General features: G+C 41.0%; 1 protein-coding gene across 1 annotated transcript in view; it reads left to right on the top strand.

The window, feature by feature from the left end:
• gask1a (golgi associated kinase 1A) overlaps positions 1 to 24,424 on the top strand; it is a 28,484-nt gene extending 4,060 nt beyond the window's left edge. The window contains exons 2-6 of the mRNA XM_062398390.1: positions 11,229 to 12,347; positions 13,237 to 13,674; positions 19,360 to 19,482; positions 20,952 to 21,055; positions 22,443 to 24,424. Coding sequence (XP_062254374.1) covers positions 11,229 to 12,347; positions 13,237 to 13,674; positions 19,360 to 19,482; positions 20,952 to 21,055; positions 22,443 to 22,647 — 1,989 coding nt within the window. The 3' untranslated portion in view covers positions 22,648 to 24,424. The remainder of the gene's footprint in view (positions 1 to 11,228; positions 12,348 to 13,236; positions 13,675 to 19,359; positions 19,483 to 20,951; positions 21,056 to 22,442) is intronic.

Raw genomic sequence — 24,424 nt, 5'->3', positions numbered from 1 at the left:
AGTAACTGACCACATTTACTACAACTGACCATTATGAACTTTATTTCCGCCCACAGGGGGATTTCTCTCCGAGTTCTCTCCGATATTTCACCAGATCAAACATGCGGCAGATAAATTGTTAAATTCACTTGTGATTCTAAATAAATACCTTATATTTATTGACTTAACAAAATATTAAGGAGGAAGGCAAGGAGGGGGGGGTCTGCAGAAACTTCGGAGCGCTTCACTTGGACATTTGTGTTCTAACATGCACCTGCTCTTGAGAAAATTCGGTGGAACTGCGAAGATTCATTGCGTCATTGAAAGCAGCTTAAGTTTCGTGGTAATCTGTCCAGTAGTTTTTGAATAATCTTGCTTACAGACCAATCAACCAACAAGCAGAGGTGACCTCTTTGGTATAGGTGACAAATCGTTTTGTGTGCAGTGTATCCGCTCTCTATATTAAAATCATAAAAAAAAACCTCTTAGGCAAGTTCTGAAGAAGGTTCCTGTGGTAGATATGACACATGGCCTCTCTTTCTAGGTTGGCTCATGTCTTTTGCTGTGTCTCAATTCAGGGTCTGCATCTTGCAAAGGACATGGTGTACCCGGCCCACAAAGACTCCCTCCTTCGTGGGCTCTGTAGACTGCGAAGGCTGAACTGTAATTAGACTCTGTGGTCTACAGAGAATTTGAGTGATCGGGCTCTCAAGCGCCTCTCACCCTTGTTGCTGTTGCCTAGCAACAGAGCTGCAGTCGGACACGTCAAAAAAGTTTGAATGCCCTTTGAATTTTTAAGCATTTGTAATATTGGTTGTTGGTTGAAGCGAGAGTTCTAGTCGCTTACTGGTGCCAATACCTCTTTTAGGTGCAGTGAATCCTTGTTCAGAGAAGAGTCCAACCGTTGGAGCCTTTGTTTCTCTGGAATGGAAGGACACATTTGTCGGCTGCATTTGAAGGAGGCTCTGAAATGGGACAGCCTAGTCACGTCGCAATCTGTTTTCCAATGCAGCCTCCGAAGGATGGAGCCCCTGAATTAAGACGCAGCTTCTTTCTGTTGATTCCAAACCCAATAAAGCGTGAGAGGTTACCTGCACTGCCCCTGACCCTCTATATGTAGAGGTTGGTTCTGGCAGCTTTGGTGGTGTCCTTCAGCACCAGGTGAACTGAGAGGATATGAAGTAGGAGGACCCATATTTTCTACCAGCAGTAAATAAGAGCACAGTTAGATTTAAGTAGATATAAAAGTTCTCTTTGCGTTAGCGAATGATTCTGAAAAGTTAACCTTGGTAGCCTGCCGCTCCTTTGAAGAAATGTTCCCTGTCATGCAGGGCCCTCCTCTCTGGAATGTGCATTGGAGAACTGATTTGAGCATGGGTGCACGCCCACTGCACACATATGGAGCAGGGAAAGTAATTACTTTCAGAAAGTGATCTGATGTCTGGGCGTCATTCCACGCACACAGATCAGAACGCACTGCTTCCTTTATTCCTTTTCCAAAGGGAAATCAAATATATTGTCTATTCATTCAGAGCAAAGCTTCTTAACAAAGCTTTTGCACTTCAGAGTTAGATTTATTCGACACTGTGAGCAGGAGGGAATATTTGTCTTGAGCTCTTTTGTTTTTAACTAACTAAATATTCCCCCAAAGACAAAATGGAACAGGACTCGCCTTAAATTAGTCAACACGTTAATCCATGTGACAGGGTTGGTTGGGTGTGTTTGTGTTTTATAAAAGTCAAAAGGTCAGTGGGGCAGGCCTGATTCAATAGAGCAGAATAGAATGTTCTGTCAATTTTTGTGATTGTGATCGCACACTGTCGCACAACATAATTTGTAGTGCACCTCAGAAAACCCTTAAATTACTTAAATTACAGCTTGTCCAAAAGCTAGACTGCTCACCCAATCTGCTAGAAGAGAGCATGATACTCTGAGTTAAGCTTCACTTCATTGGCTTCCAGTAGTTTTTTGAATTGATTTGAAGTTTTTTTTCTGACTTAAGTCCATTTTGGACTTGTACCTAAGAACTGACACCATACGTACCCTGGTCATAACCTGAGGTCCTCAGTGCCCAGCTCACCATCCCACATACCAGGCTGAGGACCAGAGGAGACCGGGCCTCTTCTGTCAAGGCTCTCACTCTGCGGAACAATCTCCATATGTGTCTGATAAACTCATTCTCTCTCTTAAATCTCAACTAATGACCTATTTTTATAGGTGTGCTTTCTCCTAGTTCTGATCCTACTGAATCATTTATTAATGTTTTATGTCTTGTTCATCTTGTAACAGTTTCCTAGTGTTTTTTTTTTTTTTTATTAATGCTTATCAAAAACTACCATTATACACTACAACAATGTTTTTAGCAGAAAAACATACTTCACATTCACATTTCCTAATTGTACAGAAATACTATTCCAGATTTAAGTTGTCTGGTGTGGAGTGTGATGCTATTGTTGTGGGGCTGTTGGTGGGAGGACAAGGTTATGTGGAGTTCAGGTCAGTGACCGTCACAGTCACTGGGGTAAAAGCCTTTTTTTAAGCCTCAAAGTGTGACTCTTTAAGGTTCTGTAGTGGTCCTCTAAGAAGGTGGTGGAGAGAAGAGATGATGACAGGCCTGAGATACTTAACAACGCTGCTGCTGCTGCTGCTGGCCCGGCCGAGGCAGGGAGATCTGCAAGTCTCTTCCAGAGAGGGCAGGGGGAGTCCAGTTAGTTTCTTGCCTGTGGTTAACTCCACACTAATAATCTCCATCCAGACGAACATTTTAGCTGTGTCAGAAATAACCTCTGTCCATACTAACACACCTGAAAAAACACATCTCATAACCATTCAAGCACTCTGGTCATTTGCGTGCTGTTGTAAACAGAAAACAGATGTTGTTTTTTTAGTTGTTAAAGATACTTTGAATGAGGAACAGTAATGATGAAAAGTAAGAGCAGGGATTTCTTTTCTCGGACAAGCGATGGGGTGGAACTGTTACTGCCAGTATACTGTTTGTGTTTGAAGCATGCTCCTGCATCCATCACTGTTCTGACTGATAAGACCTAATCAGGAGGAGAACCTGGGCCTCATTGTTTCCACAAGTCTCTTTGTCTGTCTGTCCTGACTAAAATACCACTCCAGCATTTTTAAATGAAAATAGGAGCAGCAGCATTTCCAGAAGTCTCTTTTGTGGGCACTTGGTCATACTGGATACAGTATCTCTGCAGCATTGTGGACGCCCAGTGTAAACAAACATCAAGTGATGTGTTATAACATTCAAAACACAGAATGAAGCATGAGAGGCTGATCAGGCTCCTGTCATAAATTGCTGCTACATTACTGAAGTGATATAAAATTATATTTTATCCTTGGTTATTTTGTTCTCACTGTTATCCTCTTATTTCCTCTTGCCTCTATTTGCATTTTTTGGAATTTTAAATCTTCTTCAGAGTTCTGCCATCATTTTATATGACTTCTTCTGTCTCATTTTACTTCATCCTAACGTAAAAGGTTAAGGTCACAATGACATTATATGCATCTGGGGAAAAGAATTATCTTGAAATAAGGAGACATAAACTGAACTGGTTTTCAGAGGCAGACAACTGCAGTGTGTTTTTTCTAGATTTGTGTGCATTTGATCTGCAGCTGAAACAAACCTCAGTATATATACAAACAAAACTCACTTACCATAAGATCTACACAGAGTCTACATCCCTCCACATCCACTGTCTGCTTCCAAAGATTCTCATCAGTCTTAAGAAGTCTGCTCCCTCCACTGGTGTGAGAACTTCTGCCGAGCAGCCCGGCTATCAGACCCTTGTTGCTTAGCAACCACGGCGTCCTAGAACCTCTGAGTAAAGTAAAGTCAACATGGAACTGAAAGAAGCTTGCTCGGCAAAAACAGGCAAACCGTTATTTTGCTGACTACGATAAGAGTCAATGCTGGATGGTTCTCATGTTTTAGTTCCATACTTCCCCAACTGTTTAAAAAACAGCTCATTTTGTCATTCACACATCAACTTGATTCAGCCGTTCCCTTCTGACCTCCTTGTTAAGTGTTCATTATTAATGCCTCATTTATCTAGTTGCTTATAGACGTTTAACTTTAAATAAATCCCCATTTATTGTTTATTCCTTCAAAGCAGAGACAGAAATCCCTGATTATAAAACAGATTATTTTCCATTATCTTATTGTCTTTAATCCAAGGTGGTGCCTTGTATTGTTAGAAACATTGGTTGTAACATTTATACAGGTTGGGATGTGTGTGTTTATTTGTAAAACATCTCTATATTTGCTCAGATTGGATGGCATGAGTTTTTGGTTTGGACCACACGTTACCGTATTACCCTGTTTAAACTGTGATTCCAGTTTGATCTTCAGTCTCTGCTTGTGTTTCAACCTGGTGTTCAGCCTCGTTTAGAATCATTTTTCAGTTGCACTAATTTGTATTTAATGGAGGCCAATAGGAACGAGGACTGTGAGTGTTGTGAAGCACTGGCATTAATCACATCATGCAGGAAACAGGGCTCGACTTTCTGTTCCAAAAACTAATTTTCCAGTTCAGACTGGTCCAGACTGGAAAATGTTTTTATACATAGAAATTAAGTAAGTTCTGAGGAATTTATATGAATCTCTTATGATCATTTTGTGCTATGGAGCAGCAGCTAGGGTGTTTAGAGGACTGAGAGATTTGTGACTAGTACTGGCTGCTCATGTATTCTTACAAGAAAGATTTTTTTTAATTGACAAAAATATGAAAATGATTAAAACCTGTGTCTCTTCCCGGATAAACTCATCCCCATCCCCGCCCCTGTATTGGAATTAGAGCAGGCCCTGTTTGTTGGCATGCAAGCTAATCAAATAAAGTTGGAGGAAGGTGAAGATGCATTCCTCACTTGATCTCAGCTCGAAGCAGATGTTTGTGGCTTTTCTCATGAAAGCTCACCACATGCTAGAGGAGTTCAAGAAGGAAGTCTGGTTGTGCTAATGAGCCTGGGTTTACTCTCTGGAGAATATTATAAGGTTTTCTATGAGAAAATAATTCCTGATGATGTTGTTCAGGTTCAAGTTTGCAGACTGTCATTTTTTTAGAAAGCTTAAACCCTGGGGGCATTGAGTTTGAAAGACCTGGGTTTGTACTTGTGTACTTGTACGTGGCCACACAAGAGACAATATTTAGTTGCATTACGAGAGTTGCAGTATAGAGCAGTTTTAACCACTCTAGGAAATAAAAGTTATTGAGCTTTGCTGCTTTGAGGTTAGTCATTCATTTTAATTTTTTTATAAAGATCAGATCTAGGTTTGAGTGATTAGAAAAGAGATGAGTAGCTGAGTCTTTAAAACCTGACTTTTAAACCTGCACACTTCTGTCAAGTAAGTACCACACTAAACTGAGTACCTCTATGAAACTGTGTGGGGACTGTGCTGGTTACATGGTCATGATGAAACACTCCCAGTGGACCATACGTGATTTAAAGATTGGTAAGAAGTTTTAATAACGTCTGGGAGCACAATAGGAAAATGGTGGGCTCGAAGGCTGAGTTCGCTCAGGTGAGGTAGTTTTTAATGAAGAGCGCTGAAATAGGGAATGACTTGATTGGCTTTGTGGGAGTTTGTGCTGGGAATTACGTCCATGCTTTTCAGTTCAGTGGATTTAAGATTTCAAGCTTAAGAGTACATCTCGCTGTGAGTTGTAAAATATTTTAGAACATAGAGCCCTTGTATCGCCTCTTCATTAGAAATATTCCACTTCTCCTCAGGAAGGGCGACTGATGTATTCTATCTCAAATTTCAACTCTGTTATTCGATTCGATGAATCCACGGGGAAGCGTAAGAAACAGCAGGACAGAGGGACACTGACAGGAATAGCTGTGTTAAGTTTCATCTGTGGAAATCATTAGGTGTACTCCTACTTCCTTCATAGGATAGTACTGAGATGCATAAACCAGTGTGCAAAATGCATGGAAACTTCATACAGAGATCATTCCGTTCACATAGGGAACTGTCTTCATTTCAGTGTGTGCATGTGCGTGTGTGTGTGTGCATGTGTGTGTGTACTTGAACAGATATCTTGGTGAGGACATTTTGAGCCTACAACCTACAGAGTGAGGACATTTTGACCCGCTTTTCATGGACTGTTTAAGGGTAAAGACTTGGTTTTAGGTTTAGAATTAGGTTAGTATTTGGGAAATGGTTATGCATTTAGTTTGGATGGTTAAGGTAAGGGGCAAGGGAATGCATTATGTCAATGAGTGTTGTCACTAAGATAGGTTTATAAATGTCTGAGTGTGTGTGTGTGGTTGTGTATTAATAAACAAATATTGGTTAGTATTATAACAGTTATTTACTTAACTCAACTTCTTCAGGCATGTGAGCCCTTGTGCTAGTACAGCACATACAGTTAAAACTTAAATAAAGACATTTTAAAATACAATCTTCCTTCCTCACCTCCTCTTCTTTTTGCTTCTCTCTCATTATTGTCTTTGTAGTCGCATTGAATGGCGGCAGGCTGTGATCTTTCTGGAGAGGACATTTACTTTTCATCTTTCCTGTGTTGTCATCATCCTGACACAATAAACTGAGCCGCAGCTGAATGCACTCTACGTCGTGCTGCATCAGTTTGCTCATGTTGCCTTGCTTTTGCATCTTCCTTGCATTCTTTCTCATGTGCTCGACTTTGTTTGTGAATGTGAGACGGAGAAAAAGGAGCTGACTGGTTTTATTAACGTCCGATCCCAACGAACGAGGCCACTGTTGACAGCTTGAATACACACACACTTAATGTTTCCCATTGAATCTGCTTAGATCTTAAGATTTGCATTTGCCCTCTTTCTTCTTGTCACTTCCCAATTTCCCGCATTTATTCAGCAGCCATATTAGTTTTATTATAATTATTCCTCATTTCAGTCCATCGCTCTGGTCCATAATGAGATAATAAGGTTCTACATAAGGTCTCAAGACTAATGACGTTTGTGATCTTTTGAGTTTTTATCTAGTGACGTAGTTACCGTACGTCCATGAGAAAGAGGTGCTGCTGGAGCCCTGGGGATGAAGTGAGCACTTGCAGGTCGTGCACAGTGACATTGTAACACGTGGCTGCTCTGGTTCTTGTCAAAATGGATGCAGAGAAAAAAAAACGACATGTGTGTATAAAATGGGATGGTGCAGCACATGTAAGATTACTGTTTCCTCACGGGTCTGCACTTTCAGGACAGTTAAGAGCTGGTCACACACCCACACACACTGACTCTGTATCTTTCATGTTGGAGCATGCCTCTTAGTGAAAGGATGTTGTGCTTTCAAACTTGAGTGAAGTCTCTCGCAACTAACGTTTTCATATCAGCTCACATCCGCAGATATATACTCTCGTAACAATATCGATCACATTGGTGGATTTTTAATGACCAATGGATAAATTGGTTGGTCTTTGATTTGAGATTTGAGCTTGAGATGGAGTGGCTCGCTTACCCTCTATTATTTGATGTAACACTAAATCTACAAATGTCTGTCTGTGGAACTAATTTCTCACAAATTGTTCATCGAATTGTTTTCACATTTGACGAGTGTCTATTTTAAATGGGCCGAGGAAGTGCAATGACAGATTTGGTGCCATTTTGGACACATAATACTCCCATCGTTCCCATACAGGTGCAGGCTTAGTTAGAATGGCTTACGCCCAACACATGACTAGCCAGCTCCTTCCCTTTCTTGCTATACGTTATTTAATCATCTGAATAAATTGAGCGCCCTGTAACGTTAGTAAACCAGCTTGTATCTGTGTTTTAACTGTGTAACACCAACTAGCACAGATGGTTAGCTAAAGCACTCCCCACTGATGGCCAGTTTCCAGTTATTTTTTAACGTGAACAACTCCATCTGCTCTGTTTCCTGCCTTCTCTGGTTGTTCTCTGCTATAGGACGGTTGTAATAGTTTTGGACAGAGCTCATTCACATCTCACATGCTGCTATAGATTTCGTTCACCATTGTTTCTTACTTGCCTCTTGATTTAACGTTTCACAGATGAGAAGATGGAATCAGAGTTTTCTGCTTAGAGACATCCTCAGCCCTCCTGGCGAGCTGCAGCACCTGTTGCATGGTTCCGCCTCATGCTGCATACCTCGCCTGCAGCCCTCAGCTGGCAGAGAAGAAAAAGAAGGATATTAAAAAGAGCAGGAGCAGAAGAGAAAGAAGAAGAAGAGACAGGGAGCTGTCAAATAGTCAGACACCAGCCTGTCAGGGCAGGCGAGAGGTTATTAAGGGCAGACGTGTGTACGTATATACATGTGTGTGGGTGGGTGTGGGTTTAGGCCGGGGGGGCTGCTGGCCTCTGGCTCTTGTCAGAGACAAGACAAGCCAGACAAAGGGGGAGGGAGGAACACAGACACAAATAACCTGTCAGAAAGAGAGTGAACTTGGAGAGATAACAAGCAGAAAATATCTTTAGCCTGCCAGTAATCTTTCTCTCTGACAGAATATGAAAAATGGTAGCATAACTAAGTTTCTGTCACCCGTGTTGTTATAGGCAATGTGATTATTATCTCAGCAAGTGTGTGTGTCTGTCTGTGTGTATGTGTGGCTTTGTGTCTGCATTCACCCACAAATCCACTCCCAGTGCGTTTATGAAGTCGTCTCACAGTGTTTTCTGTCAAAGTCTTCACTCTGCAGGTCAAAGTGTGTCACAACAAAAAAAACACACACATCACAGAACATCCAACCATATCATGCAACATACATGTACATATGTTATATGTTTTGCTGCAGAGAGGCCTTTAAGAGGATCAACATCACACACTCACATTGACACATTCACACTCTACAGCTCTACATGCCTGCTCAGCCACAACAAGCCCGAACACAGAGGAGGATGCAGGATTAAGAAAGAGATGGCACACGGCAACGAAAACAAGACTGAAGGGTTTTGTTTTTCAGGCCTACAAAACTGGTTCATTTATTACAGGGTAAATCCCCATGGCAACTTATTCTGAATCACTAACCCGAACTGGAGCACGCTTAGTTCATGATACCTGTCAATGGCGCAACTGACCAATCAGAACACGGGAAAATCTGATTCATCATTTTACAGGACCATGACCGGACCAAAGAGTTTATAATGAAGTGACGAATAATAGACAGCAGCAGATATCTACCTTCTAATGCCACAAACATCTGCCTGTAACATCTGCAGACCAACTGAATATGTATTTTTCTACATCCTCTGATAAACTACAGCAGGCGTCTGCAACTGGGTCTAAAGGAATTAGGTAACACTGAAAACGTACCTTCCCCAGTTCCATCGAGTCCCTATTACTTACTTACTCTTCACACTCCACCGTGTTTTACGACACAAATTAAATATATGTTGCTTGCTGCGCCTGCGCGTCTGTGCATTGGAGACTTGCTGACTTCGGCTGATGCTGGACAGTATCAACCCAAACCATGGTTCTAATGGCATTTAAATAATTCTAACCGTATCAGGAAAATTGCGATATTCACAAATCGTAACTTGCCTCAAAGGGCTTGACAAGGTGCAGCATCCTCTGGCCTTAACCCTCAATAGAGTGAGGAAAAACAACCAAATCTACTTTTTAACAGGGACAAAGAATCCAGAAACCTCAGAGTCACAAGTGAAGGAGCTTGCATACATTACATTTAAGTTAAACACTACCTCATTTGACTGGAATAAGGCAGTGATAGCATCCGCTGTAAAATCAAACCCAGTGGACTGAGCTATAAGAAGTCTCAACAACGATAACATTCATACAGTGATCCACAAAAGTCCCACATTAAATGCAGTAGCTCAGTGGCATTAAACTGCTCTCTGTCCCATTTTCATTCCATTGTGCACTGAAACGTGCTCATTGTAGCTGTGGTGCTGTAGATTCAATAGCAGGAGCCCATACTCAGCACTGTAACAACATAAAAGTGCATTCCAGCATTGGTTAAATATGTATATGTGTCTGGCTGATACATTAGGACTCTACTATATGTCAACCTCTCTCAGGACCTCAGCTGCCAGCGCAGGCAGCCTGGTTCAGGCATTCCAGTCCAGTGGAAGAATAATGGGATCCTTTCACAGGTGGAGGGACCTGGGAATGTTGTTAACGGCTCCAGGATGGGGAAGACGTCTCAAGGGTCTGAAACATTCCTTCATTCTGCCTCACCTAAATGAAGGGAAGGAGAGCGAGAGAGAGAGAGAAGTTGGGGGGGAAAAGCGGAGAGGCTTCAGCTATCTAGGTCATTCTATAGAGAAAACTGCAGCCTTTCACCTATGGCTTCACTTCGAAAGTGGGTGAGGAGAAAAAAAACGGGGCATGGTTCATGTTTCAGTGTTTGGCATGATTCCAGTTTTTGGGAATGAAAGGAAGATTCATTTCTGGGATATGCTTCCTCTTTGAATGTTTACCTTTCCACTGAATGGCCACCGTGTCTGCAGAGGAATTACCAGCCCTCACTACTACAATTTTAATTGTATTTTATGTTCACATGATTTCTAATATAAACAGTAAGAACTGAATACTTGATATTAAAAGTAGGTATTTTTAGCCTTTTTTCCCCCGATTTCAGCAATTCGCTGTTTAAATGCATTTAATGTAAATAAGTTATGGTTTTCCTCAACTCCACACTGAAAACACACTGAATCACGGGAAAAGACTTTGACTTCCTACAGCAAAATTACTTTTATAATAGAGTAGGCCATATTGGAGCAGTGACAGGGTGTTTAGTGAGATACGGCTTTTCCCCTTGCTGTGCATTGCATGCAGAAGGCAACACTGAATTATGGGCATGTCACAATCGTATTGGTCTCAGTTGGGTAAATCTAATTCTGCTGTGAGGTAGTGGAGACACACTGCCGGCTGTCACCAGCTTTATATTTTGCCACGATGTTTTAGTTCTGCTCTCTCTCTCTCTTTGTAACCAAATTCCTCTTTTACTCCCTCATTTCCATTTTGGGGAATAAACACTCAAAGGTCACACATTACTGTTATGTTATCAGAGAACAAAGCGGAATAATGTGGCAAAGCGCTATTTGTTTTTTCTTCTCCCTCCTTTTTACAGAGAATAAGTCCTGAACATTTGCTTTCCGCGTGCTCGGAGCCAAGAGATCTCAGTGCAGCCTGTGGTTAACCCTGTAGGAATCCTCTCTGTTTAGAGCAAATGCTATCTTTGAAATAAACGGTTCCACTTTATTATTGCTATGCTTCTGTCGTTTCCCCTCTAACGTGCAATTTTGCCTCTTTTTTCCTTTTGGCTGTTTTTTCTCTGCAGGCCTGGCGAGTGTGGTCAAAGCTCTGCTGTGGCCAGAAATGGCTGCTCCTCCTGTGCCCCCTCTTCCTCCTCCTCCTCACAATCTCTGTAATGACGATCACTCTACCTCTCCCCACACCGCCGGTGGACATTGACCGCCGGTCATCCCGTGTCCTGAGCTCTGCTGGGGAGCTCAGATCCAGGCCCAGGGCTGTGGAGCCCCCTCCAGCCACCATCTTTCAGCAGCCATCCACTCACATCCATAATGAGGCCCGGAGAAGCAGCAGAGGAAAAGAGGCATCTAAACTGTCTGTGCACCATATACCACCGGGCAATGACAAAAACAGCATCAACAGAGCGCAAGAGGAAAGTCACACAGACTTAGACAGAAATAAACACAAAAACAAAGCGATGGCAGGCGCCATGCAGCACCCAGCCAGTCACCATCATCTCCCACAGTTTATAGTCAACAACGCACGGCCAAGGCATAGAATTAAGCCCAGCAACCACAATGCTGTGGTAAAGCACAGTGCTCAGACAAACATTCATCTTGAAAGGGGCAAATCCACCACAGCACATATCCCTGCTCAGGCAGATATCCTAATGAGTGAGAGACGGGCTGCAGGCAGACAGGCGGGCAGATGGGAGGGTAAACACACAGACAGGAATACAGACACGCAAATACATGGCAGCCATACAAGTGCAAAGTTAGCCGAACATCACCAGACCCTGGGTAAACACAGACAGGCAACAACGCACGTGGGGAAATCTGATAAAATCTATGAAGAGCAGCAGGCTGTGAAAAAGCCCTCCAGGGATCTAAAAAAACACTACAATCTGTCCGAGGATCCCCCTGTGAGGAAGAATCCAAGGTCATTGGACCATAGAAAAGCTTCGTCCAAAGCTGAGGCAGCCTTAAAGGCAGATGACAGCAGCTGGTGCCAGACTTTTTCAGAGCAGGACTTCCCAGACAGTGACCACAGGAGGGTCAGGATTAGTCCACAGCCTCTTCCCTGGCTCAGCCCTGACGACATCCAGAAGATGGAGCTCCTTGCCGGGGGGGAAGTGGTCAGTAAGGCCAGGGTGCCTGGACATGGACAGGTTCTCCAAGTGGCTCTGGAACAGCTTGTACACCAGAAGGTATAGACTGTTTTAATTCAATAATGTTCAGAGGGTTATTTGAAATGAATTTAAAGTAAATGAAACATTATGTAGTGCTCTGTGTAGACCTTTGGAGAAGTAGCAATAGTACTTAAAATAGGAAAAAGCAGAACATTAAGTACAGTGTAAAGAAAGGTTTTTTGTTTTCCTTCCTTTTTCTAACTGCAATGTCTTGGCAAAATTAATGTTGTTTTCTGGTTTATTTATGTTTTGTCAAATACAAATAAACTATTAGTAACATATGAAACATTTATAATTTACATGCCAATCATATGCAAAAACTAGAACAGATGGAATAGAATCAATAGATGGAATTAATTATATATAGGAGTGAACTATTTGAGGAAAATATATAATCACATTTTTTAGGATTAATATTGGGATTGTGCTTTAAATTTGAGATGTCCTCTATCAATTAATTGTATATGTGATGTCAAAGGATAACTTTGGTTTATTTCAACATTGCATAGCAAGCTGAGTAATAACATAAATGACACATGCTCAAAAACTGGCTGAAAGAAGCCAACAATGAAAATAAAACCTTACTCTCCCCCTAGAGACTCTTAGTAACTGAATCTATACCGGACTCAGGTGGTGAATGAATACTTCGATTGTACAGTTTCACATCAATTAACGTCTGGATTCGATTTACATTTGGACTGAAAACCAGCTGTAATGGCTCTGTCTGTGTGGACTCACTGTCAGGGGAATATACCCACGACATATCTAGTGTCGGGATTCAACATATAGAAATAAAGCCAGTGAATCTGTTTGTTTATCTAACATATGTTCAATACAATTAATTGTTTTATAAAGGAAAAGTAAATTAAATTTATAATATTTATATAATGTAATTTCTCTATCACAGGAGCCATCACAGATGAGAGAGTCTCCTCAGCATGGACACGGGCAGAGAAATCCAGAAAGCCACAGTGACCGCTGCCAGCAGGGGCGCTGTTGCCTAATCAAACGCACTGATGACTGGTTCGAGGTCTTTGCCTTCCACCTGGACAGAGTGCTGGGACTCAACAGGAGCCTCCCTGCAGTGCTGAGGACTTTCACCAGTGACATTCTACCATATCGCTACATCAGGGGACCCCCCAGGCCGGTACTGTGGTGGGACCCAGATATTCAGCACCTCACCGATACAGACAATGACCAGAACTCAGTACCACTCAGCTGGGTTCAGTACCAGAAACTGCTGCTGCTGCACTGTGGGAGTGACACTGACCTGAGGTCTACGCCCTGTGTGGGAGTCCACCACTTAGAGTGGGGAAGACTGGCTCTTTTTGACTTTTTATTACAGGTAAGAAATACTTTCTCATGCTCTGCCTTGTTCCAGGAGAGAAACACTACAATTGAATTATTGTTAAGGTGGAAATAAACCTTTAATGTGTAGGAGTATATAAATGTGAGGATTGGCAACAAGGAGGATTCCTTCATGAAATAGAAAAGAATGTATAAGATATTGTAGTAATTTTGGTCTCAGTGTACTTCTTGTTAACCAGAAGTTATCGAAAGCTGATTTCTAATGAAATCTCTATTTTATAACTTGTCCATCATCTGAGTTATGACAGCAGCTCTGCTATATATATGTGTGTGTTAACTGTACCTACATTGTGTTTAAGATTACTCTGACTCTTTTAAAAACATGTTTAATCGATTTGTGACTGCATATAATATATAACAGGTTATGATTATTTATCCAGCACAGTCTCTGTATGAAATAAGACAATTAACAAGCTCCCTGCTGCATCCACATGGAGTTGTGAAGAAAATTGATTCTTAGGGAATAAGTACAACTCTCTGCCTTAACTCCAGCCCATTCCCTCCATACAGGGCTAACTTACTGCAGCGCTCTTATAGAGTATAATGATGAAAGTGTGACTTTCCTCCTTCCTGAATTTAATTATTTAATTTTTGACAGATGAAACAGTATGGTGCCTCAAGCAGGCAGAAACTCTCAGGCTTATTTCTACATAGTGCTTCAATTTAATGAGCAGCACCTACAAACTGCAACTCTTCATGTGTGTGCGTGTGCGTGTCTAGCGTGCATGCGCTTGGATTTACATTTTGAGTTGAGCTCATTTATAAAGTGTCAGCTGATAATGATCCCTGTGGAGCTGTTGTTTCTATGCTAAATGAACTTGGGGAACCTGCGTTTAGTGTTTAGCAGTGACTTCCCGTGGATGGATGGATAGATGAGGATGAGGTTGCCATGGTGATTAGGTGAGAGAGCGTGAAGTGTGTAAACAAGTTTTTCACAGCTTGAGCACTGACAAGAACAGAAATTGCTTAAAGCAAAATTCAGAAGCACTCCCCCTCCTCCTCTGCAGGTGCTAAATTCACTTTTGTAAAGTAATCACCCCCGCCAGAGTAATTGACAATCAAGAAAAGCTTTGTAAAGATATTGGAATGGTGATAAATCAATAAATCAGAAAAATCATAATGAAATGAAAAAAATATAAATTCATCCCTTTTGGTTTTATGAATTTTTTCTGATGTATGCTACAGAAAAAAATACTTATTATTAAATTCAATTTTAAAATGCACCTCAAATTCTTAATTTCTTGTTTTATAATATACTTCTAACCTTCAGCATAATAAGCACTGAGGAAATGTTGCTTTTTTATGTATAAACTATGTATGTTTACACACATTGTGTATTTTTCGTATTATTTAAGAATTATATTTGTATTCGTATTATGTGCTAATGGCAAACACGTGTTATATGATTTAGGATTAACATATTTCACATCATAAAGCCAAACTCACTTTGTGATTGGAATGGTATTCTTATAAATAGGTCTATTATCTATATAAAATATCTATAATACAGGTTTCTTTCAATAGTTCCATTCGGCTTTGATTTCTATTTTCTATTCTTCAAAGAATAGATCACAAAGGCCACAGTAACCAGATTACTAGCTGATATGTTTTTGTCACCATCAGCCAGTGTTTTCTGCTGTGACTGCACAAACATCTTATTTGTGTTAAGCCGCCGTTGTCACCGTTCATTAGGAAACTGAGGGTGCTGCATGTTTCTGTGCCTCTCCATAGCAACACTCCATGCATTTACTCTCATATGTGAGCACTTGCTGTGAATGTATTTCAGGCTCAGTTCTTCAGGCAGAACCTTTCACTGCTGTTTTCCCATTTTACCGTCTCATTGTTGTGGTTGCCCGGACACACTCCACTTATACCGCCGCCTGAGTTTCACACCCTCTCGTAGTCATTTTGTTCTGCTTTTTCATCTGTTCGCACACTGAGATGGAATGTGTATCCAACACATCTGCAGTGTGTGTGTGTGGGGCAGAATATGAATAACCCATGAGGCAGATCTCTGCCCCTCACCGGCAGAAGTCAATCCCTGTAACAGGGCCAAGCTCTAATAGCCTTCTATTGATCTGCTGAGAGCCGATGAGTGTGCCTCTAAACACTTGTTCCTACCTGCTCCTGTACCACCTCCCTGGGCTCTGATAGCAGAGATCCGCACACCAGAGGCGCGAAGGGAGCAGTGGGAGGGAAACACACTCACTGCTTCACACAATTACACAGTGGCAGTGAAGGACACCCCGGGGAAGATAGAGGTGCCGAGGATAATGAGACCATTGAGTGCAGGTTTTAAACATGGATGGCTCCAGCAGGTCTGATACAGATGCAACATAACACTTTAAAAGTTTGATAATGGTCAAACATGCTATCTATCTATCTATGTATTTCGCCATCTATCCATCCATCCATCCATCCAAAATCATTCCTGACAGCCTTGCTAGCGGCTAGAGAGGCAAAATGATTTGCAGTTATTGATCTCAAACAATTTGTACACCCCGAACAGTAAAGATAAGCCTCCTGGATGTGATGGAATCAGAGATGAGTCTTATAGAATAAAAAAGAAAAAACATTGGCGTCACGATTAGATTCAGAATCGATTCTCATTCCAGAACCATTTCCTAATTTAATAGATAGAAAAAGGGACAGTTGTTTGAGGCTCTCACTTTATGCTGAAACACAAAACTGTTAAACTTAAGAGTCTTGTTGAAGTCAAGTCGGTTTTCTTTTTATAAAGAGCCAAATCAAATTATCTCCCAATATGTTTACTTTATGTATTTAAATTACAGATTAAAGTACAATATAATGGGTCGCTTTTAATTTAATGTTTTGTATCATGTTGAGTTAGTGTTAATAAATCAAGCGGGGTGGATAGATGGGTCAATAAATTAATTTGTTATTTTTGTAACAGCACTGGAATTACTTGTTTGAATTTGACATTATAATAGCAGCCTCGGCTAAAAGAGAACACAGGCAGTACAATAGAGAAATAGCAATGAGCACTTAGCACCAGAGACTGGAACAAGGGAGGTGAAAGATATGATGCTGCTGGAGAGAGTGCGAGTGGAGACGAAGGAAATAAGGTTTGAATGGAAGAATCATGTTGACCTCCTGAACATCAGATCGCACAGTGTGTGCTAGGCAGCACAGCACCACATCTTGTGTTTCCCTGAGGCCTGCTGGTGTTCAGTGGCAGTGTAAGTCAATATTGGCTCAGTCTCCACGAAACTGCTGGACCAAACTCAAAATCAGTGTTTTCAGTATGGGAGTGAAATGTGTCAGCAGGGTGAGAAGTCTCCTAAAAGCAATACAATACAGCAAGTGAGAGGAAATAATGGAGGTGGAGTTTTACTGCAAATAATCTGTAGAAATAACAAATAAACATATCTCCAGATAGTGCAGTGCCCTACGTGTAGAAGACACTGACGAAGATTTTCATGAGAGCTTTTGGTGATGAGAGACAACATCTGTGTTGACGTGCTGTCAACAAAAATCTGAGATTTCTATGTTGTTGTGAACGTGTCTGTGCAGAGAAGCTGCGTTGTTCATCTGTTCAAGACAAACTCTGGAGAACGTCTGGACCCATTTTTGGGACATCATCTGGAGGTCATATCTTGCAGTTTGGGTCAAATTAGGTTTATAGAAATTTCAAAGGAATCCCACTTGGCCAAATCGTTTTGGCTCACATTTGGCCCACATCCCACACATCAAGCCCACATGCTGTGTGTCTGCTCCCGTCTCCTAGAGCTGGGCCACATGTCAGCCATAGGAATACCACATGTACACTAAAGGTGACCCAATTTAGTTTTTTGCTATTTGGCCAGTATTCACCTTTTACCACATGGGCCACTTTAGATTTACACCTTCCTAGAGAACTTTATGTTTGCCAAAAAGCTCACATCTGTGTTGGTATATATTTGAGTCACATTTGCTTCTTTACTAGTGGGCTACTTTAGGCTCACATTTATTTTGTTCAGGCCATAAGAAGGCCAGAAGGCCGCATCATTCCCTAAAGTGGCCCACATGTGTATGATGTGGATATTCAATTTGTTTTCAAAAGCTCCCTCTGAGACTGCTAAGCCCCTGAGAGAGAGACAGAAACAAAAGCTGACAAGTTGACATCGGAACCTTCCAGATCTGTGCCAGTTGGTCGACAGTAACAGGGGCAGCTGCAGTAAACCCAGTCAAACCCACTCAGCTGTACCACTCCTCCTCCTTTCCTGCCTTCTGAGGCTTCTCAAGAGGCAGGTGCAGTGTCCTTCAGACCATCAGAAGAATAATAAATAATCCTAGTGATATTTTCACTAGTGTGTTTCCTCTTAATTGTATGAATTGTTGGTTTCTTTATTCTAGAATGGGCCGCCATGTTTCTTTCAGCAGCCCAAACTTGACAGGTTCTCATGTTTGGAAGGGGAGGGTGAGGTGAGGGGTATTTAGCTGCAACACGCAACCTCACCACTAGATGTCGCTAAATTCTATACACTGAACCTTTAAAATCCACTGGTTAGCATCATTCGCTTGTGCAAGGCCACCTGGTTTAAAGAGTGGCACTGGGCAGAATACACTGAAGACAGTGACAGCAGTGTGTGCAGGTCAGCAGCTACCAGAGAGTCTCTTCTTGAAAGAGAGGGCCCTTTTTCTTCTGCTTTCACTTGGCCTCATGTTCATATTCATGCAGATGTATGATTATCTAACCAGCCGGCCTTCATTCAAAAGTGCTCTCTTTTCCAAATCACTTTTTTATTTTTTTATTCCAGGATATAACTAATATTTGATGATAGATATAAACTTTTGTGACATAGGCCTGTATAATATTGTACCAACACTAAAGATAATTTAAATCAGCTCAATCTTTCTTGTTTTCGTAATAGCTGAAATGTGTTGGGCTCATTAATCGATTATTCTTAATAGCCTGTTGTGTTTGATAGGTCTGTTCATGTACAGTTCATCCTCCCAGAAAACAGTTCCAACATCCATGAAGTGTAACTGCACACAATTTAATCCAGTCCAACAAATAGTACATTTCAATGAATTTGGTTGTCCTGCATTTAATAGTTGATCTTCTTTGAAATACACTTTTTATTAGTCCTCTTCAACATACCGAAATTGTTATGGCCCAGATTTGGTCCACTTTCCACACATGCGGCCCACATGGAACGAAGGCACTGGAGCGGTCCAACTCGGTTTGCAAGATCTGGGCCACAAGTAAGCCATAGCTGTATTCACCATTTAGCACATGGGCCACTTTAGGGTCACCCCCAGACCGCACCATGCTGAGAGCACTGCACAGTTTGCAGAAAAAGACCCACATTGGGATATTTGGTCCGCCTCTATTATTCTATAATGTGGGCTCATCTGTATACGATGGGATCTATCTTAAAACTTTTTTTTAAATAGAAAATGTATAAAATGAACACGGAAATCCTTTTTCTGTTACTGCTTTAATGTTGATCAATGTTAAATTCCAGTGTCTTATTTTGGGAAATGTGAAGACAAATATAGATCTTCCTGGCAGGATACAACACTTACAGCCTCCTCCTAGAGGAGACTGATATGCAAAACCTGTGGCAAGAAGGTCTTTGTATCAGTCCCCTGCGGAAAATGATGCACTTATGTCAAAACCTTCATCTGCTAAATATGACTCTGTGTGTTGGTTCAGGTAAACGACCGTCTGGACAGGTACTGCTGTGGTTTCACACCTGATTCCACAGAAGTCTGCGTGGAGAACCTGCTGCACACAAAGTGTCGCCACACCAAGGAGCTGCAGCTGGTTCACATCCTGGTGTGTATCATAAACAGTAACAACACACTCCATTCCTCTTTGTGCCATTGTCCAAATGCAACCAGGCCTTTGTTGTGTTTTCTTTTGATTTGCAGTAACGGCTCAAAAAATAATTCAAAAAATCCAAGGACATGTTTACTGATCTGTGCTGTGATTGATGTGTTGGATGAAAATGAAATGCAGCTTTTTCCTGCGAGGCAAAATTGTCATTTAATTTCAAAGCTTTAAATGTCATTGTTTTCTGTTACTATCAAATCATTATTCACTATGTCAGTGGGGGTGCAGAAAAAGATGTTGACCTCGTCTGACTTTTTTTGTTTTTGTTGCAAAACATTTGGTTGCTGCCATTCTTCAATGGAAACACATTGATTTCAGTGATACAGTGACAGGCACACATTCTGCTCCTTGCAGTGTATTTTTCAAAGCCAGCAAATGAGCTTTTATGTGGCAGCTGTTTCTGAGGAGAGGCTGATTGTGTAACTGTACATATGATTTGTAATATTAGCTTCTAGAGCTTCTGAAGCCATAAATATTGTTCATGGTAGCTGTTGTTAATATTCTTATAATCATTATTTTGTGCTGATGTTGACTTGCATGTAATGTGTCACTGTAATTACAAAATGATTGATAGATATATTGCATTTAGCTATTTTAAGCGTCTTAGCTCAACATTAGCATGTCATGGTTAAATACAAAACACCCATGTTCATGTTATAAGTGACGCCTGTGATTCTACTGTTGCTCGTCTTGGATGCGTAACATCTTTATCCAACATTAGTTTTGCCAACTTCATTCTTCTGATTAAGGACTGTGGCTTTTTGCTGTATCCAAAAGTAATTACATGTGTTAATATAAATGAAGAAATCGTTCCCTTATTGTTCACAAATTCTAAATGTACTTTCCCAAGATAATTACATATAAATAACCAATTTCTGCTTTCAAATTAATCTCGTACACAAATAAATTAAAGCATAGCATTGCATTAAACCAATTGTTACATTACATAATCCAAATTGACTTACAGTTGGTGCATTTAACATCTATAAGGAGCCATTAAGGGGTTCCGTATCATACATAGGCAGATGGGGAAGACTGATGATCGAACCGTTGACACTCTGGTTGAAGGACAGCCACTCTACGTCCACAGCCGCCCAACTGTTGACATTTTAACCTGTTTTTTAGAATGTCAAAAATATAATTTGTTGAGTTAAATTCAGTTGACACAGTGACAAAATAATTCAGTTGCTCATTTACACATAGACACGCAGCGAAATACGAATTTATTCATATCAGGATGTTTGGAATCTGAAAATAATATTTCTTTAACAAACTCTTTAATCAAATGTGATCAGTTTAACAAAATGAACAAGTTTTGAAAAGTGCATGTATATATAAAAGAAGAAGAAGAAGAAAAAAAGAGGAGAATGAGTTTAACAGTGTCTCTCTTTGTGTGTGTGTGTGTGTGTTAGGTGAGGAAGGCAGATCCCTCCAGACTGGTGTTCATAGACAACGCCGGCAGACCACAGCAGTCCACCAACAACCTCAACTTTAGGCTAGTGGAAGGGATTGATGAGTGAGTACTTAGTCTCAAAGCAGGAGAATGCAAAATTTGTGATTTAATATAAAGAAACCTCATGCTCTCACAGTAGGCTCAGTGAATGACAGCAGGCAGCATGACGGAAACTCACAGTTTTGGCTCATAGCTGGCATCCTCTGATGTAGGGACATGTTTCAAGAGATAATAAAACACATCCCACAACACATTTCACTGGTGACCAGCTTTCAAACCAGCAGCACAGAAACGTATAGAGCTTGTTAGGGGTTTGTTACAATGTCCGTCTGATTCGATTAGTGTGCATTCAATTAGCCTGCTGTTCAATGTGCTGAATGAATCAGGTCTGATAGAAATCCCCCTTTGTCTGTCACTCAGGATTATGAACACATCTCAAGCCTGTAAATATATAACTGCTTGTTTATTGTGTGAACTGTGGAGTTCCTCTTCAACTTTCTAAGGTGTCAAACCTACTATTTAAGTGACAAGAGATAATGTATGTTGTTGATTTGGCACTACACAAATGAAATAGCATATTGAAATATTATATTTTGCATGTTGGAATCTGTGTTTATGAATGTGGTTCAGGTTTAAACTTCGATTGCATATGTTTGCATGTACTGAAGATGAGTCGTTCACAGTTACTGTGCACTGTACTCTGTACCAGCAGCATGTCTGAGTCATCTCAACCACTCTGAAAGGGAAGTTTGAACAGATTGAATGTAAGCATGTGACAAGGTTCTGTGTCTAAAAGTTCATTTTCAAGACAATTTCAAGAACTCCCATATGCATGCAAGGACTGGATGGACAGTACAAACTATATTAAATCTGTGAAAGTAAATGCACATCGATACATTTTGTGTGATAAATGTGCTGAGTAGAAGATGATTCTTAATTACTTTTGGTGACCCCCTGACATTTGTCTGCCTGCCTCTCACTCCAAGCCAGCACTACGTATATTAATGACCTCAACAGTAGCGTTGGGGATGTTCATGGACGCCAGAGGATGAGTTTGTAATGTTTCCTGGGGAAATCTTCACTTCACTTATTCTGCCTGATTAAATATACTGACTGCATTAAAAAGCTCCCAGAGGAAGAACCTTTATTTGACCTCAGCCTTCCTTGAGCCCCACATTCACACATATCTCATCATCTAGAGTTTAATTACTCACTAGACAAATGTTGCATCTTAAATCGTAAGATCTTCTTTTAAAGTGCTGTTCACAAAAACTGCATTAGTACTATTACTATAGTATCACTTCTGGTCAGGAGGAAAGTAAAACTAAAAGTCTCTTCTCGTCTTTCAATGTGGCAGCCTATAGGTTTTAGTCGACTTTTCTAACCTCCTGAGCAGTTACAGACTCTATGACAGATGAAGTCTAATGCTGTTTGCGGTTTGTCTTGTCAGGTTTCCAGAAAAAGCTGTGTCGCTGCTACAGTCTGGCTGCCTGGAGAGTCTCCTTCTACGCTCCCTTTACACGGACAGGGAATTCTGGGACAGGCAAGGTGGGGTCAGTGGCCTCAGGCCTCTCGTCCACATGGTGCAGCAGAGAGGGAAGATCCTCCTCCAGCACATCAGGGACAGAAAGCTCCAGCTAAAGAGGGACCTGTGAGCAAGAGCTTCACACAGTCGTCAGGTTGATGAGCTCAAGTGGATCAAACAAGATCCTTCCGCAGCGAAAGAAGCAAACTTGACTCAGCTCATCCAAGAGCCCCTTGGACAAGTTGGGATGTTAAAAAACAAATGTGGGGTTACATACAATACAAGTGTACAGGTGCAGGCTTTAGCTGTTGTGTAAAAGCCAAAGATGAGGGCATTTGTTATCAGTGGTACTGAAGGCCATTTATGATCTCAACCCACTGCTTTCCTCTGGTGCTATTTTGTTTGCTATGTTCATTATCCCCTATTATTTCTGTCAGCAGGCTGGTGTCAGATCTCTCTCTGTGCATCTATAAAAGAACAGTGACATCTACTGCTTGACTTCTCAAACATTTGATTGGCCATTTGTAACAGTTTCTTAGCAGACACATCAAATAAAAAATGATTTTTGTCAAACTCTACCCAGAGGTGGCCAGTGAGGCCTTTTTACATTAACAAATTCGTTTTTCACTTTCAATTAAACCATCAAGTCTGCAGCCGAAGCCTAAATAAAAGGATCACTGGTCTTTTATTGTCTTAAATAAGTCATCTACATTTATTATTACAGTGTCTCATAGGAATCAGTCTGCAGTCATAAAGGATAATAGCTGTTTAATAAACCATCCTCTGCTGCACAAGTTGTCAGAGATCACATGTTTTATTAGAGGAGAATAATGGACTAATAATAGACTCTTCCTCCTGCTGAGAACAAACACCATCCATTCGATTATGGCAGAATTGATTTGTAAAGAATTGATAGATCATTTATTAACCATCAATAAAGCTGTTAGTTGCCGATATGAGCCCTTTAAAAAGAGTGCCTTATGAGAAAGTGGTACTAATATTACAGCTATGCAGATCTGGATTGTGTGGCAGAAAAGACGTGACTACAAATTACAGTGAAGTCACAAAACCTTTACAGTATTTTAAAATTGTGCACACGATGAATAATATGATTCCACCGTGGAAACACAATCAAACTAAAGGTGTGTCTGTGTGTATTTGTCGTGTTTATTTGGCATAAAGCTAAATATATACACAGGCTCTCTTTCACGCTAATCTTTCAGTCATCTGTACAAAATGAAATAACCCTGCAGCTCTGTCTGTTGCTACGAGATGCTTGTCACCCCCTTTTTTCTTTCAGCCCTTCCATCTACTCTCGGTAGCATCTCACCAAATGTTCCCTCACAGCAGGGAAATAAATGTGAGACGAATTATTCCCCCACTACTCCGTGTGCTGTCTTTTTTTTTTTTAAAGCAATTCAGGGTAGAGAACCATCTTTTTTCTGTTTTGATATTTTCCAGAGAGCTAGCAGCAGATTGATGTGGATTGATTTGGATGTCTGTTTTGTGAGATAAGCTTCTCTGCTTTTAATCGAGGGATTAAGAATGGCTCTCGGCGAAAAGCTTCTGGACCGGATCCTGGAAGCCTTTTGATAAAACTGGGCCTTTACATATATATTTTTTATCGAAATATTTTTTCCACAAAGTTGCCGCCGCACAGTGTTGCAACAGCAGCGCATAGAAGCGAAAGATGAAAGAAAAAAATATAATTAAACTCAAATGTCTTTAGGGAAAGACAAGAGCTGAGGCTTTTTACGTCTGAGCGACACATTTCTTTTTTGGGTCTTGTGAAATGCACAGACGAATACCCGACGAATTATTATTCCACACGTATTGGTGGTTCATGCATTAATGACATTTTCCATGGCCCCCTCTTTCATCACTGAATAAATGGCTCTAATGAGAAA

The sequence above is a fragment of the Platichthys flesus genome, chromosome 11 (assembly GCF_949316205.1).
Source record: "Platichthys flesus chromosome 11, fPlaFle2.1, whole genome shotgun sequence".
In the NCBI taxonomy this organism is placed as follows: Eukaryota; Metazoa; Chordata; class Actinopteri; order Pleuronectiformes; family Pleuronectidae; genus Platichthys; species Platichthys flesus.
Note: the sequence above shows the minus strand (reverse complement) of the source record. Positions and strands in the feature narration are given on the sequence as shown.